This window comes from Pararge aegeria, chromosome 1 (genome assembly GCF_905163445.1).
Source record: "Pararge aegeria chromosome 1, ilParAegt1.1, whole genome shotgun sequence".
Classification (NCBI taxonomy): domain Eukaryota; kingdom Metazoa; phylum Arthropoda; class Insecta; order Lepidoptera; family Nymphalidae; genus Pararge; species Pararge aegeria.
This window is the reverse complement of record NC_053180.1, coordinates 3,516,265-3,534,913: the sequence shown is the minus strand read 5'-3', so window position 1 is coordinate 3,534,913 and position 18,649 is coordinate 3,516,265. Positions and strand designations below refer to the sequence as shown.

Genomic DNA, 18,649 nt, shown 5'->3' with positions numbered 1-18,649 from the left:
TAAGGCTACGGTTTTCCTTCCATGGAGGCCGAGTTCGAGCCCGACACGCACCACTATCGTTTCGGAGTTATGAGAAAATTTGTTTCAGAACGAGTGACGTCATCACTATAGGTACAGAACTCTCGACTCTCTTGTAACTTGTACCACATCCGATTGTCTCATTACAAGGGAAAATTTGCGGGGTGTTTTATCGTTTTTGAAGTTTGTTCCAGTTTTCTATTTGTAGGCGAGAATAAGTGAGCAGTCTAAGTGTTTTATATAATTTACAGGTAGTTTAGTACGACTAGTATTAGTAGAATGTATGAACGTAAGTGAGAACAAAGAAGATATATAACCAGATGAGGCTTTCAGAACGGCCTATATTGTATGTGAAGTTTCGCTATCGCTATTCTAGAACATACCATATACTTACGAATATCTATCTTGTAGCGTAGCGAGCAAGATGTCATAAGGCTTTGTTCACTGAAGTTGAATACGTTATTGCTCTAGCTCGAGAAATTGGTATTTTTAAATGACTTTCGACGCATTTTTTTGGCGACGTACTACCGAATCTTCGTCAGTATTAAACCGATTTTAACCATTTATAGGATGCATGTATAGGAACTATGAATAGATGAACTCTGAGACTCTATTAATGAACTATTTAACGGACAATATCAAATCACTATAATTAAGACTTCCCTTAGCAATATAATTTTCCACACAATATTCCAAGCCAAGCGTCCCTCCAATAAGATTGGCCACCAATCTCGAGAAATCGTTATCCTCATTCAAATAATTGCAGCGTTGTTAGATATCTACCCTATTTTTTTAATAGTTCAAATTGACGGGCCAAGTAAATGGCCCAGCTGATGGCAAATCGGAAAAGATGCTCATGAAACGTGCCGCCCTGTGTCCATCACCTGAGGCGTAATGTGCCTGAAATCACACCGCCAACCATGCCCTTCGGACAAGAACATTACGATAATGCTGTTTGGTACATGGTGATGGTGGTAGTTCTTTCCCGTACAAATTCTCTCATAAAACGCTTGCCTTGTAACACAGCGTGCAACAACGCTGTTCGGTGACATAAATGAGCATGGGCTTCATCGGGCTCTGTCACAAAAAGCTCTACTAAGAGAGGTCCATTGTGCCCAGAAATGGCTATAGGGCTGGGAATGAGTCCATGCAAGTTTAACAACAAATCTCTGTCTCTTACAACTTGTACCACAATCGATTTTTCTATTATACAAGGAATACTTGAAGGAATTTTATCGTTTTCCAAGCCCACAACAATCACCCCAGCTCCCTATAAAAGAGCCGTCACCCGGAGACGTTTAATTAAATCGCAAAAGCCCTTCCAAGTGAACCGGTGCAGTGATTTTGATATCAATTACGTGATAGCGGTTTCTCAAAACAAACGTAACGGTACAAAGCGGATTGCGGTCGGCATCACAAGTTGGATGGGCAAAGGGAAACACCGTTCTAAATGTATTTGGGGATTGCGAACAATTTTCATCTAAAACCGCGAATGTTTTGAATTTATTATGACCACTATATGACGTGCTGTTTGTACAACTGGGACATGCGAATAATTCTGTCACTTGGAAATATTCCGAATGTTTTGTTTTCAGTATTGTGGTTGCGGTCAGATATGTATTTTTAATTAATTAATGAGCGAATGAATTGGGAAGTAAGTGCAAGTGAGTGAATGTTTTTTTTATACTTATAATTATGGACCAAGTAGATGGCCCACAAAAGTAGAAAACTATAGTATATAAATAGGGCAACACTTCACAGGGCATACAAGGAATGTCCTGCAACATGCCGCCCTGTGTCCATCAATAGGCGGCGTAAGTATTAAGCCTCATATGCCTGTTATTACACTCGAAACTACACAGCATTGCAATAATGCTGCTTAGGGGCAGAAATAAGCAAAAACTTCTCACACTCTCACACTGCGAAAAGAGAGAGAAGAAAGCTTTTTCAGTCGATCGCTAAAATTGACGTGAGCATAAAATTATTCTTAAATATTTCACCACTAGGCTTTTAGGAAATTTATATGTGCCAACATTTTATTGTTGAAGTGGGAAGAAATATACCTATACGGTTTTAATGACTAACCCTACATCCACAGTATGACTACGGAGCCAAGTTAAGTCATTAGTTGTAAGTATTCAGAAACTTTACAACTTTGATGTATGTCAGTTTCACGAGCGAAACTTTAAGTGTTTCGCGTATAAAATATTCCTGCATGATATAAGTAGGTTAGTGTTTAAAGTGGTGGGGATGCTGCTTATATGAAAATGAGATAGTTCAGGTAGAATATTATACTAACTAGAGCTGGCGTAGGCACTAGGGAAGATTTATTTGCCCTACAGGTTCTTGTCCAAAAATGTAAGGAGAGGCAGCAAGACGTGTTTATGTGCTTCATAGATTATGAGAAAGCATTTGACAGGGTCAAGCATGACCGTATTGAGACACTTCTGAAGGGTATAGGCCTAGATGGAAAAAGACCTGCGGAACATATGGAATCTGTACTACAACCAAAAGGCTTCAGTGCATATAGATAGCGAAGTATCCAATGACATAGAGACATAGTGAGGAGTTCGACAAGGCTGTATTATGTTTCCTGTATTATTTAATTTATATTCGGAGGCAGTCATGTCAGAAGCATTGGAAAACCCGGATAGAAATCGCCCATTTAAAGCATAAAAAAAGTGCTCACTAGCCGCTGCTTCAATCCCGCATTACGTAAATGCCTTCTACATTGTTACGTATGGCAAATAATTCTTTACGGATGCAAATCCTGGACCATCAAAGAAGAAGACCTCAGGAAACGTCTAGAGATGTCTGCCTATCGACGCATGCTTAGGTGGACTCAAAAGATTACAAATTAGGAAGTCTTGCGACGAGTAAGTTGTCAGCGCGAACTTTAGAAGTTGAAAAAAAGTTGCTTATACAGCTTAGGCATTACAAATACGAGTTACTGCAACTGATAATGATGGGAAAAGTTGCTGGAAAGAGGTGCATCGGTCGCAAAAGGAAGGTCGCTTGGTTGCGCAACATTAGAGAGTGGACTGGGATCGCAATTTAGCCTCGCAAGAGAAAAGGCGAAGTAAAAAAACTGACAGCCAACCTTTACTAGTTGAGGAGGCACCTAAAGAAGAAGAAGATATATATTAACTACTAGTGGCTGCTCGCGAATTCGTCCGCGTCTAAATATAGGGTACAGAAGACCCTTAAGGGTTGCCCTTTTAGAAACTTTTCAGAAATGAGCGCAAAGCAGCGGAGTGGTGCATATTTTAATCAATAGAATTAAAGGAAATCTAAGCTCTATTCTGCGCAGCGTCATGGATTTGTGAAGTAGTTTCAAAATTAGTTGGATATCACGTAACATCAAGAGCTTCGTTAATAAAATGTATTCAATAATTGTATTACTCATAGTAACAATAACATATTATAAATACAAAAGAAGAGAGCATGCAGCGGCGCAAAGGGGGAATGATGGCAAAGAGGGGGTCACGCCGTTTTCCATGATGGCATAAGACTTGATTTTACGACATATGGGAATAGGCCAGGAGGGATGGAGGGTTTTCAGAAGGGGAGCATTCCCAAACTTAAAATTCGCGTGTTCAAATTTATAAATTGGCTTTCTGTTGTGATGGAAACTTCTAGATAAATATCGACGTACCGACCTTGCGTAGCTAACGCGTGAACGGTGGTGGGCTTCACCCCACGCAGGGCAGGGTGTGCGTGCAGCATCCCCCCCAGGACCGGGCTGCTCAGACCCAGTATGTCGCCGCCACCTGGTTAGTTATTAGTACGTTAGTAGTCAGGTTAGTGCAGCTAAATCCTAATAATATTAATAATCCTATTATACGGCCGACTGGCGCAGTGGGCAGCGACCCTGCTTTCTGAGACCAAGGCCGTGGGTTCGATTCCCACAACTGGAAAATGTTTGTGTGATGAGCATTAAGTGTTTTTCAGTGTCTGGGTGTTTATATGTATTTTATAAGTATTTATGTACATATAATTCATAAAAATATTCATCAGTCATCTTAGTACCCATAACACAAGCTACGCTTACTTTGGGGCTAAGTGGCGATGTGTGTATTGTCGTAGTATATTTATATATTTATTTATATATTTATATACGAGTGGACCCGGCAGACGTCGTCCTGCCCGAAAAAGTATCATCACATTAAATACGATATTTTAATCAGATTGATATTAATTCAACAGCAGCGCCAGCTACCGTGTCTAATGACATATAGGTACTTTTTTGAGGCCAAATAAAAAAAAATCCTATTTAATTGACCTACTTCTCATACCTACCAAATATACACAGATATAGATATATATTTTTATATTTCATAAAAATCGGTCAAGCCGTTTTAGAGGAGTGCGACCATAAACACCTTCACACAAGATTTGTATATAATTATGGATTCCATCTTATATATAAAAATTTCCTGTCATGGTGTTTGTGGTGGCACTCTTTGGCAATGGCTCAAGCCATTTTTTATTTCTTTAAACCTGTCTTGAACAATTTTTTTGGTGCAAAGTGAGTTTATAGTTAGCAAAAAAACTAGAGTTGACAGATTAAGTTCGATATTCATACAAATTGAAAACCCTCATTATGCCCGGTTAAGGAATGAAATTTAACGTCCGTAAAATACCTAAGTTTAGTTGTTAAGTAGGTATAATTAGGCATTTAGTAATAAGAAATAGTCAAAGTAAGCAATGATACAAAGCAAGCACTAGGCAGTAAGCGATTTTCATCATCGTTAGTAAAAACACAATGACCCAACTGGCAAAGAAGTGTAGGGTCAAAGTTAGTAGTCTAAACATCTCTTATTACTAAAAAAAGTTTTTCAAGCAGTATTTTTCACAAGTGGACAGACGACTTCAAACGAGTCACAGCAAATTCGCTTGATACAAGCATTTATATAAGATAATGAGTATATAGTGAATCTTATAAACCGCCAGACATTGCAACGAATAGGAGCAGCCCGGCTCAACCTTACTTGCGTGCCGATACTCTCAATGAGTATACAAAGAAGTTCACTCACTTATTCGGCACAGTACCAAGTAGTTTGTGAATCCCTACAAATTATGACTGTAGGCATCCATAAGTTAAAAATTATGACAGAGGAACAATAATATGTAATTATTAAGTTTAAATTAATCGATCAATTCCTCAACCATAAATAATTCAGGAGTCTAATTTGGTGTAATCATGAATGTGAATAATCTGCAACCCAAGTTTGCTCTACGAAACTTTTGCGAAAACGTCACCACTAGAATTCCTTTAAACTGTATGTATTTAAATCAGGATTTTTGACGACCTACCTGGGGCAACAGTGAGCGCTGTGAATTTAGGCTGGAGCAATTTGGGAATTTATGATTTCTGAATTTTCTCTAGATTGGTCTAGTGGGAGGCTTTGGCCGTGGCTAGTAACAACCCTACCGACAAAGACGTGCCGCTAAGCAATTTAGAATGCCGGTGGAAGGGGTAAGACTACCATACTCCCTAACAGGTTAGCCCGCTACCATCTAGACTGCAGTCAAGGGCTAACTCGTAGTGGAATATAAAAAAAAAGGCTATCAATGTCAAAAAGTGCCTTTACCTAAAATGTACATAACTCTGAAAGTTATGTACATTTTAAATTTATGCAATAAAATATAACTTGCTTTAAATGGTATAGGAAAACATCGCGAGGAAGCATGCATTAGTGAGAGTTTACAAAGGCGTGTGAAGTCTACCAATCCGCGATTGGCCAGCGTGGTGGACTACGGCTTGAACCCTTCTCATTCTGAGAGACCAGTACCCTGTAGTGGGCCGGTAATGGGGGTTGATGATGATTGTAGATGATGGTAAAGAAATAATAAGTCTACTCACCCAATATGGCGTTTTGTGCTAGCAAGTGGTGAGTCGGGGGTTGCTGCATTACACCTCCGCTGACCAACATCCCATGAGCTGGATGACTTGGAGCCAACTGCTAACAATAAGAGAAATGGTAAGTGTCCAGCTACATTGGTTTCTATTTTTGGTAGCATATTGAAGATCAGAATCATTAGTAAACCGTGCGTACGTTCAAAGTGCAACAGGCCTTGTGCCCAAGTCTGCTATTGCATATTACTTATTTTTGGCCTAGATTTTGTTGAAAGAATGGAGTAATATAGGCTGCTTGTTATCCCAGGAAAACTAATGATCACATTATAGTAAACGAGTGTAAAATAGACACAACTTGATAATACAGTCTTAGTAAACTTTTTTCTATTATTAAATAGTACTCTTTATCATAGATCGACCACTAACACAAAATTACAGTTGTCGTAACAACAGACATGAGACATTGGGCGTTTACGACTATTATTGCTATAAAAGCATTCTTCAAAATATCAGTTTTATTGCATTTACGTCGCTCAAATAAGAGTAATAATTATGAAACCAAAACGTTAATAAACGTCAATAAATTATGTGTGTATTTGTATCTATACATTTTGGTATTTATGTATATATGCAACACTCTTGGCACGATACCGTTTTCTTGCTGTAAGTCTTGTCTGTGAAACGTTATTTTTTATTCTATAAGGCCGCCTTTGTATGTATACAATTTTTTTTTGACTGTAAATTTCTTACTGGTTCTTTTCCTTTATATATATTATACGTGCAAAAAAGTGTTTATTTCTTCTAATATTTAAATAATTCTGCTTTAACGACCACGGTCTTATAGGCTTCCTGTCTTCTTAACTTCAAAACTTCAAATATATATAGGCTGGCGAATATTGTCCGAAAGAGTTAGCACGTAACGGGCGTCTTTTAGAAATCTATTCTTTAATGGCGCGGGTTATACACAAACAACTCTTCTAGTCTTAACCCTTATTACGTAAACAATATTTTCATTACTTATGCAGCAAAGTGGAGCGGCGAGGGGCATGTTCTCCAAGTTTTGGTACATTGTTCGTTTATAACGTCATAATGTAATCATAGCGTACGGCCGATGGTCGTTGACTACAAATATGAGTACACAAGTCATTTTATGGATTTTAGCGAGTGAGAATACGTTTCACAAAATGCGAAAACACGAACATATTTCTCAGATTTATCTTTTCTGGAAATGGAAAAAGCAAAAACGTAGAAAGAGAATAAAATTCCTTTCCACGTGTGCTGGCGTTTGAATTGAGATTTAGCCGACGACACATTACGCTCAATGCTTTGTATTTTTTGGTAGGTGTTAACATAATGCTCGACCCAGAAAGCTTTTTTAAAAGATTTTGAAGAAAAAATACTAAGATGCTGTAGTACAACTTCTTTTTAAAAATCGATTGCAATGCCAGTACTACCAACACTGGCATATACTATTAAATAACATTATTCTGTAGCTTAACTCTGCATTAAAATAGTAAAATTACTAAGATGTTAAAAAACTTATGTTTAAAATCGATTCAATGCCAGTACCACTATTATAGTTTTAAACCACACTTCAGCTTCACTCAGTACTAAAATACTTGTAATGTAGCACCATTGAAATACAGACCTTAATGCTTTTAGTTAAGATTTTAAATACAATAACGAAAAATCATGTGATTCTAGCTAGGCGAGGCCACCATTGAAGCAGCCAATAGCGGATGAGGATTTTAGCGCGTAAATGTGGTGCATTATGATTTTGAATAAGTTGCCATGTATTTCGCAGTACATTTAAATTATAGTGGATTTATCTGTATATTATGACTATCACCCTATTGTTAATTTTGTAACATCTTCGTTCTTTTTACACGCTTTATATTAGCTTCACTTGTATGTTTGTTTGTAACCGACTTCTTTGGGCGCGATTTTGACCCACTTTAAACGGTCAGATTTCTTTCAAACTTTGTAGACATATCGAGGACCGATGACAATACACTAATCTGAAAAGATTATTCCAATTTTCACTATAAAAAATAAGATTTTTTACTAATTACTACAGCGCCATCTAGACCCAAATGTAAAAAACCTATGGCGTTCGCGTACCTAACAAATTCCACAAAAAAATTAAGCTACTAGATGGTAGAGGGCGTTAGCTATTATACTTTTTAATGGCCTGTTTTAAATAATAATTAGAACTTGCATTTCGAGAGACGGGCACACTGAATAAAAAAAAAAAAAATTATCTCTTTAATGGTGGATGGGTTACCGATTAATTTTGCTCTAATAAAAATAATAGATCAAGAAAAACTAAAAAAATCGCTATTATGAATAAACTAAAAGAAAGAAATTAGTTTAGTTTTTTATACCAAGCGTGTTTTTTTAGTTTGTTTGAACTATTTCATTATTTTAAATTCATTTAAAATCTACTTGATACTTTACTACATCTATATTTTAAGATAGTTCAGAAAAGCTTATCTTATTACCAACTTACAACTTTTTCATAAAAATATGCCAATTTGAAAAAACTGGTGTACACAGATTAAAATAAAAATAAATTTGAATGTAAAAATAATTCCTTTTATATAGCTACGCTTACTTTTGGGCTGGATGGCGATGTGTGTATTTTCGTAGTATATTTATTTATTAATGAGATAAATTAATTATTTATTTGATTATCTCTAAAATATAATTTTTATTAATACATAACTATAACCTAAAATAAACTATTTAAAATCTAAATAAAATCTAGAACGTCCTCGAAACCACCGCAGCGAGGCACAGTTCCTAAGATGCTGGCAGCATTGCCCCTCTGGATGGCCAAACTAATTCGTTGGCCAAGGTAACTGCCCGCTCTAGGATCACCGGTAGACTCGATAACCCTTTTCGATAATTCTTTGAAAAGGGCTCTTGCCTCCGGACCCCACGGTCCCAAAGTCTCTACTCCAAAAGGCACAAAAATGATTCCTTTTTAAATAAAAAAAAATATATATGACCTAACCGTAAGCTAAGCGTAGCTTGTGTTATAATTGAGATACATATTTTAGTGAATAATAAACATAGATACTTATAATATATAGAAAACACCCAGCCATTGAAAAACATTCATGTTCATCGCACATCTCTGGATGGAATTTATTTTTACCGTACCTCACGCAGTAGAAATAAATTCCATCCTCATCATCTGGATGCCTGGTATTCTTCTAATATACGCAATACCAGATCTACCTCGCACTTGACAGTGACAGCCGAATGGCGCAGTGGGCAGCAACCCTGCTTTCTGAGTCCGAGGCCGTGGGTTTGATTCCCACATTTGGAAAATGTTTGTGTGATGAACATTAATGTTTTTCAGTGTCTGGGTATTTATTTGTAATTTATAAGTATTTATGTATATTATTCATAAAAATATTCGTGAGTCATCTTGTTACCCATAACACAAGCTATGCTTACTTTGGGGCTAGCTGGCGATGTATGTATTGTCGTAGTATATTTATTTATAATTTCAATTTATTCGGCACAAAACACAATGTTAAATTTGTAGTAAAATATTAATAGTTTGGGCGTTATTTTTTTAGTAAATAATTAATGAATTTTAACATAAGTAAGCCATCGTATGGAAACCGATTTTATTGGTGATGCTCAAAATAAAAAAAAACATTTACAGACTAAAAGCATTACGCTATGAGGTATTTTTTAATAATTTATTAAATTCATTGTCATTTTCAGTGTTCATAATAAAATCGTTTGCCCGCTATTCATGAAAAAAAAAAACAAAAACATGTTCCATCAGTGCGCATGAACCCACAGCCTTGGACTCAGCAGGTTCACTGCCCACAGGGCAAACGGCTGAAGTTTTTTGGAATTACCTGATGATGAGTTAGGTGCTCTGGCGCAGGGGTCGGTGTGGGAGGTGAGAATTCATGCGCGTTGGTGTGGTTGACGGCTAAAGCCGGTAAAGCCGGTAAAGTCGGCTGCGCGTGTATGAGCGGTGTGGTTGGTAGCTGTGGAATAATAAAACAGTATTATTTAACTACCTCTGCGTTTCCGTTCGTTCCTCTCGTTATGCTCACGTGCTTCAGGGGGGCTCAAGTAAATTTGAAGTCATTTTCTGTGTAGAAAAAAGGCTGTTGATAGCTGTAAAGGATGTGGACAAATGTCTGTTCGTCTGTTTCTATGTTATTAAATTAATAATCGAAATTGTTACTCTCCTAATATTTTTATCAACTCATTTGTCGATGGCGTCTGGAGGTCACCTATTTAAACCCTGCCTGGCGACGAAGTTGAAAATCCAGACTAAAATCGTTTGTAATAGAATTATTTTGTTTGAAATTCAAATTTGTAACTTCGTGAATCCTCTGAGATACCTACTTATAAGGTAAATCTGCCAGATCTACTGTCCCATTCTCGCGGGTATTCGTTAAAGGAACGGCAGTGTACTCTCCTGACATTGACATTTTTTATCAGTTTGACAGATCCTGTCTCAAGGCTGGCTGATCATGGCCTGGCCCAATGAGTAAGATAAGTAAAATACCTGTTAGAATTAAGAAAAAATGTGGCACCTAAAGTATGAATTCGATACTTAAACGACGACTTACCCATGGGCATTCTGTTGTTTTAATTTTTTTTATATAAATGTCATAGACAAAATATCACTTAAAATTCTGCGTGATGAAATGCACAATTCCAACAAAACACTTTAACCGGTGAACATACTTATTAAGTCAGGATACGACAATAGTATGTTTAGGCCGTTCCTTAATATTTAGTGCCTTAGCTTTAGTCACTCGCAATCGAGGAGTTGTTCTCGAGTATTAAACTCTGTATCGGTAAAGTAAAATGGACCTAATTTCACTTGTTTTAGACTCGCAAATCCTAAACTTCTGAGTTTGGTTAAACAAAAGCCCTAGCCCAAGAACTGTAGGCCTACCTAAATGAGATCCATTTTACTCCGATGTTCAAGTATTCCATATTTGAAAACAACTTCTAGAAAGTTATTTACCTGAAGATTATAAATATATAGACACAAAGAACTGAAGGAAGATAAATACATAATGTATTCCATCCTGGCAAGAAATAAATTAATAACCTAAGCAAAGTTAATTATGCTAAGCATGCGTCATTAATTTGCATCTTTATTTTGCATTAATTACGCCGAGGCCATTTCTCATCTTACCGCAAGGCAGTGAAATTTATAATTTTTCCGCAATTTTCTACAAAAATGTTAATTTTTATATATAAAATAAAATCGTACTATTTTTCTTCATGAACACAGCTTTACGGTCTTGCTCCGATTGTAAATGATTAATACTTTTATCTATACTTGTAATAAAACTGTAACTGGAAGATTTCTGTACATTTAATATATTTCGAAAAGTTTGACTGGTTGCTTTATAATCGACGCTGAGTCCAAAACAGATTTTTATTTAATTTTTGTCTGTCTGTCCGTCTGTCTGTCTGTCTGTCTGTCCGGGAATCACGTGAAAACTACTGAATGGATTTAAATAAAATTTGGTATAGTGGTAGCTGATATAGGATACTTCTTATCCCGATAAACAATAAGTTTCCTCCAGGAAATGGGATGAAATTTTTATTATAATTAACACTGTTAAAAATTAAAAAAAATATATATATAAATAAATGATAGATAAAATTAATAGAATCCAATGGGTCACAGTTATGAACGTGTAAAATAATATGACGATAATCAAAGTAGGTAAATAATATTCGGATGTGGAATATTCTGGATGACTTTAATATTTCAGCAGATAATGTCAAATCAAACTGAATATCTGGGAGCCTTTATTTGAATGCTAGACATGGGGGCCGATCGCAAGGGTAGATTCAACTGATACTGCTGTACGTGAAAGGTAGCGGTGGGTGGATAAGATAACGGCTTTTGATATACCCTAGTATTAACGACTAGATGAATAATTATAGCCCAGAGTTACTGATTTCAATTCGAAATGATTCCTCACTGGGATTTTTATAGATTCAATGAACGAAAATATTTTTTTTCTTTTAACAATTTTTTCATTAATTTTTATTACGATGGTAAAATATTAAATCAATGCTTTTTAGTGTAGCTTGTTTTAAAAATAGAAGAAAAACAAATGTGTTGAAATAAATAAAAAAAACAAATAAAATAAAAAGAGATAAAGAATATCTTGAATATGAATTGCTTTTTCTTCATATATTTTCAAAAGAATCTTTACACTAACAAGTGTATAGTGAAGTGTATACTAGTCTATATTTTTGTTACTTTCGTTTTAATGTGAAGTTAATTTTTAAAATTTAACAAGTCACTCAACAATTATTCATTGTAAAGTCAACATCTCCTGAGGATTCTCCGGTTTCGGAGCGAAACGTGCGTACAGGGTACATTGCCGGGGATCTGTTTGGTGTGGAGTATGCGGATTGAAGTAATTATAAATTACACCATATAGATTCTCCTGCTGTTCGCGGAGTATAGGAAATTAAGCTTAATTTTCACATTTTGTTTGTTTTTATTGTTAATCCATCATCATCATCATATCGGCCCACTACAGGGCACGGGTCTCCTCCCACAATGAGAAGGGAACGTAGTCCACCACGCTGGCCCAGTGTGGATTGGTGAACTCCACATACCTTTGAGAACATTATGTAGAAATCTCAGGCATGCAGGTTCTCACGATGTTTCTTACACCATCGAAGCAAGTGATATTTTAATTACTTTAACGAATATAACTTAGAAAAGTTAGAACTGTGTGCGTGCGTTTATAACCATATTTTACACTAAACAGTGATGAAAACATGGTTTACATTATAAGGCAACTTAGAAAAAATGGAGTGTACGTAACTATTTATTATGTTTTCGTTCATTTTATTTAAGACTTTAAACCTTCAGTAAACTACCCAATCACTCGGGATTCTCTACACTTTGTTGCATCGGAAGCAAAAATGCTATTTCCTGTTTTCCTTTCAAGATAAAACTTTCAATTCCCGGGCGGCAATAGAGTTGTCAATCTTAGCTCTTGTGTCTTGTTGTGTCTGGATTTCCTTTGTTTTCCGTTCCGAATGTGTTCCGTCTCAATGGCACCTGTTGTTCGAGGATTTAATCTCACAGATTGTTTCGGGACAAAGTATTTATATTGGAATATTTGTCTTTGTGGACTTTGTGACCCTAGTCCGGACTAGGGTTTTCAATTTATGTATTCCTCTACAATCTAGCCCTGATTGCAATCTGATGATTGATGTTAAATTCATACCTAATCTAATTGATGTCTAAGCGACATCGTACCGCAACACTAAATCGCTAAGCGGCAAGTCTTTGTCGGACTAGCTACGGATAAAGCATGCCGTCAGCTCAGACCAGAGAAAATTCAGAAATTAAAATTCGAACATGCTCATGTTGGCCTATCACCACGCTAGCCCAGTGCGGATTAGTGGATTCCTATAGAAAATATCCTCTCATTTTTTAAGTTACGAGTATGTCTGCTTTATGTAATATAATATCGCTTGCTTCAACGGTGAATGAAGACATCGTGAGGAAACCTGCATGCCTGAGAGTATAATGTACTCAAAGATATGTGGAGTCTATCAATACGCACTGGGCCTAAGTCCTATTCGTTTCCGTTGCTTTGATGGTGTTCCCCAAGGCGTGACCATTGGGACCAATATTTTTGGATATCTATCGTATTTGCATGCATCCTGGAGTCAAATATATACTTTTCAGTCCGGGACAGCAAAATCTTCATGCGGGATTTTCAGAAACCGAAATAAACGTCAAATATAAAATTTAGGTAAAAAAGGATAAAAACATAAAGGTAAGAAAAGAACGTTTAAACAGGTTTTACTAGTATGAGAAATATGTCACGGAGCTCTAGTAGACGTATGCACGGAAGTTAATATAAACTTACTCTTTGTTTGTTCGCATTGTCCCTTAAAGGCAGCGTTTCCTCACTGCCACTTCTCGAGGAGTCCGGAGGTGTCAAGCGCCTTTGTTCATTTTGTGACGACAGAATTTGCATTTCAAGCATTTGTTCTTGCCTTATATCATCGTTGTAATCCTGCAACAAGAAGTACACTTTAACAATACTGATAAAACAATTGAAAAGTGTTTGTTTTTCGGGAAAGTGTAAAACGGGAACCTATTACTAAGACTGCTTTCCGTCCGTTTATTTCTCTGTTCGTCTGTCATCACGTTGTACCTATCTCATAAACCTTGATATTTAGTGTTTTTCAAGTTCTACTACAGCTTTTTGCGACAGAGCTTGTCCGGGAAAGTACTTTAGCCATGCTTATTTCTGCCAAGGCCGCAGCCTCCAACGAGACCAGAGCAGAGAAAACTCAGAAATTATTAATTCCCTAGTTGCCCCTACTGGGGATTGAACCCGGGATCTCCGCTCATAAGACACAGCGCTCACCACTATACCACGTAGGTCGTTAAAAAGACTTGAACTTACAAGAGAAGATTTGTACTTATACAGCATTGTTGGTAGTGTACTGTACTGTAACTGTAACTGTACTGTGTTTGAGATTTACAGAGAACACTTATAACTGTCTTTAAAGGCGATTTCTGAGCTTTCTTCCAATATTAGGATATATTAGCAGGTACTAAAACTTAGGTAATTATTCTTATCAGATGATGGTTATTACGACTGATAGTTAAAAATGAAAACAAACTCTTCGGCGAATACGAAATAGAGATACATATTCGGTCACCCATCAGATTGGGTAAATGTACTTACTCAGCACAATCTATTGATTTGCACTGTTATGACTATGCCACATACAATAATAACCGTTTAAACATTTGGTGACCAAAAGTACTTCCCTGCGCGACCCCATCAAAGTTTTTATATAACCATGAAAAATTTAATTTATTACTCTAATCCTTTACCGAGGCAAGCGTAAAATTAAGATTACATTTAGTAATTAAAATTTCCCGGAAAGCTAATAAAGTTGACAGTGAGTAAAATATTCGAGATAAATTGGTCAATTTCGGATAATAAAAAGGCAAGGTTTAAGATATTGGTCCAAATTCTTTTGTTACAAAAATCTATTAATTAAACAAGATTGACAGTTCTAAAACGTGGTTTTGGGAAGCTACTCATGCACCCACACGCATCTCCCACTAGATGGTGCAATGAGTTTTAACTAGTACTAGCGTACTTACAACATTAAATTTTTAATTTAAGTCGCATAATATATTAAATCATTTGTTTTTCTCCGTATTCATTCTCTTCTCGAGCGGGTGAAGATCATTATCTACACCCATGTACACTCAACAATAGAATATCATCATAGTAAATAAAAGCTGTATTTGACAGTTTGACAGTTCAAAAATAGAAGTGCTCCGATCGTCACCAAACTTTACAGGATTACTCGCCAGGTCAATCCGGAGATTCCCTGAGTTTCATTGCAATCGGTCCAGCCGTTTCGGAGCTTAAACGGAACATACCCACACACAATAAAAGAGAGAGAGAGATATATATATATATATATATATATATATATATATATATATATATAGAAGATAGATGGATACAGATTTTTTTGTGCTTTTTAAAACCCAATATCCGGCTACGCTCTTATCGGAATATTCGGCAAAATAATTTGGTATTTTTTTTATATTACTGCAAGTTATGCCTTGACTGCAATTTCACCATCTCACTAGTGTAAGATGGTAGCGGGCTAACCTGTTGGGGTTACGGCAATTATTTTAAACTTATAGGTTTATCTAATTGGTTTCTACGCGACATCGTACTGGAAAGCTTAATAACTTGGCGGCAAATCTTTGTTGCCAGGGTGGTAACCAGCCACGGCTTGAACCTCCCATAGGCCAGACTAGAGAAAATTGAGAAATTATAAATTCCCAAATTGCCCCAGCCAGCGATCGAATCCGGGACCTCCGCTTATAAGACCACTGCATCACGGAGGACTTCAAAAAGATTTGTATTTTTATGAGATTTGTACTTATACAGAAGAATTGGTTCCATTGTTTGCGATTTACGAAACAACATTTATAACTGTCCTAAAAGGTGATTTCTGAGCTTTCTTTCTAAACTCTACGATAATACATCTAACGTAGAAAGGAAGAATTTATAGGGAGAAAAATATTTCCGATGTCTCACTTGATGCCCCTTCATACGAAATAACCGGTCATTTCTGACTAATCGTAACGAGGTATCGGTAATGTGTATGTATAAATTATACATAAATATTGTCAGCAAATTACTTAATCGAAGATATTTTAATAGAATGCCACAACTTCAATTACAATTTAATAACATCCTAATTATTATTAATAACATTGTAAGTTACATCCAATCTTTATGTTACATAGAAACAAGTAGGGTACATACACCCTTTGAAGATTAGTAATCTATGTTACAAAATTGTCAAATAAATTAATAACGATTAAAATATTATTATGAAATGTATCATTTAAACTACAAGCCACATTAGAAATACGCGGGCTGCTAAAAATGTAATAATGCTTATGCAGGAGAAATTTTCCTCCACGGGGAAAACGTAAAATATCTTCTGCCATAGCTTTATCAAGTCTCCGAGCATTGGTGCAGATGTATAAACAATAATCAAATATTATACGTGTAATATTAAACGGGGCTGCACTTCCCTATGGCCGTGCTTTAGCAGGACTTGTTAAAGCTATCCCAGATCAGGGGTATATCCCCAGATCATCAGTTCGACTAATTGTAGTCCACTGCTGGACATAGGTCTTTAAAAGTTCCACAATTCACGGTCAGTTGTCTCCAGCGGCTACCAGCAACTCGCCTGAAGTCGTCTGTCCACCTCGTTGGGGGCCGACCTACGCTGCGTTGGAACGGTGTGGGAACGGCATTCCAGCACCTTAAGATCGCAACGTCCTTGGTTCTCCGAGCTATGTACCCCACCTATTGCTACTTCAGCTTTGTGACTCGCTGAGCTATATCGGTAAGTCTAGTTCTTCTACGAGGTCTTCTTATTTCTGATTAGCGTAGCTCTCTACATTGCCCGCTAAGTGACTCTGAGCCTTCTTTTGAGGGAATATAATCTTGTCTACCGCCCATGCCCGTACTGGACGGCAGTTTTGAAACGATCAATCGACACGATTTTCTTGCGATCGATTAAACGTCCGTGACGGATCGTATCGTGTACGGGGCCCTTATCTATGGGTATCTATCCATGTGCGTATCCAGTGCCCCCCCTGAAATCTCTAATCAAAGGGTGGACCATATGTGATAACTCATCAAATTTCATCTCACATTTCAACCCATTACTGGTCCAATACTGGGCACAGGTTTCCTCCCACAATGGGTAAATGTGCTAGTCCACCACGCTGGCCCAGTGGCCCTTTTGAGAACATTATGCAGAACTCTCAGGCATGGACCAAGTGATATTTAGATTGCTTAAAACGCACATAACCTACCCCCGAAAGTGAATTCGAAGTCCTGCCCACTGGGCTTTCACAGCTTGGTCAAATTCACATTTATTTATTTAACTATCCATGAAGCAGGATCATTTTCGGCTTTTTCCTTCTATTTTATTCTTTGGTTTGCTCTTCACATTCACACTATTCTACATATACCTATTATTTTATGTGGGTGTCTGTGTGTATGACAAAACAGCCGTGGACGATGTGACCTAATAAAAATTAACTTCCCCCCCCCAGGCCAGAAGCTGGGTACGCCCATGTAGATACCTACTGATAGGTTTACGAGGGTCGGTTGACTTATTTTAGCGCGGTTATAACAATTTGTTTTCTAAAAGTCCATTCTGTGGCAGCTGTAAAACCTGTATTATTATAGTAAGCGATACGGTTATTGTGACAGTTGACAAATCGTGCCCACATTTATTTACTGCTTTGTGGTTCCCACGCCAAAACTATCATTTACTTATACTTAATCTATCTCATACTAATACTTTTTATCGGCTTTGCACGCTCAGGTTGCCTTTAAATGATCACTTTTAGTGATAAGGCCGCCTTTGCACCCTAGCACCAAGTAAAAAGTCTGTAACAGTACAGTGCCGGACTAAAAGCGTCTCCCAATGTGAGGGTCGGTGATCGCATTAGTTAGTAGTAGTAGCACTGAGAACTACTACTTGTTTGACATGTGCCCATATTAACTTAATTGTAATTTATTATTTATTAATTGTATTATTGCATTATCATAAACATGATTTCATAATTGTAATCAATATTATTGTAATTGACGGCCGAGTGGCGCAGTGGGCAGCGACCCTTTTTTTTTTTTGTTTTTTTGTCGTGGTGGAAAAGCTTTATGGCTACCTCTGTCCTTTCGGGCAGGACGGAGGTTATGTGGGACTCGTTTACCCGACTAAAAACCACCACGGCATGTCCCTCTCGTTGGCTTTATTGGATGTCCGGGGAACCCGTTGTATACTTCCCAGACGTCTACCAACCGCCCCAACCGATTGCCAGGGCTACTACGCTAAGGAGGAGGGGATCAGGACAGCTTGACCCCTCCTGAGACAGTAGGGAGACTCATATAGGGACGGGTAGCTAATGTGGGCAGCGACCCTGCTTTCTGAGTCCAAGGTCGTGGTTTCGATTCCCACAACTGGAAAAAGTTTGTGTGATAAACATGAATGCTTTTCAGTGTCTGGGTGTTTATCTGTATATTATAAAAAATTATGTTTATTATATTCACAAAAAAAAAAAAAAAATTCAGCAGCTATCTAAGTAGCCATAACACAACCTACGCTTACTTTGGGGCTAGATGGCGGTGTGTGTATTGTCGTAGTATATTTATT

The 18,649-nt window shown here is 37.1% G+C and overlaps 1 protein-coding gene across 1 annotated transcript in view; it reads right to left on the bottom strand.

Moving 5' to 3' along the window:
* Positions 1 to 18,649, bottom strand: part of LOC120623233 (KH domain-containing, RNA-binding, signal transduction-associated protein 2) — a 314,271-nt gene that overhangs the window by 3,358 nt on the left and 292,264 nt on the right. Inside the window, exons 6-9 of the mRNA XM_039889154.1 lie at positions 13,789 to 13,938; positions 9,760 to 9,894; positions 5,885 to 5,984; positions 3,678 to 3,788 (exon numbers count right to left, since the gene is read on the bottom strand). Of these exons, the coding sequence (XP_039745088.1) occupies positions 3,678 to 3,788; positions 5,885 to 5,984; positions 9,760 to 9,894; positions 13,789 to 13,938 (496 nt within the window). The remainder of the gene's footprint in view (positions 1 to 3,677; positions 3,789 to 5,884; positions 5,985 to 9,759; positions 9,895 to 13,788; positions 13,939 to 18,649) is intronic.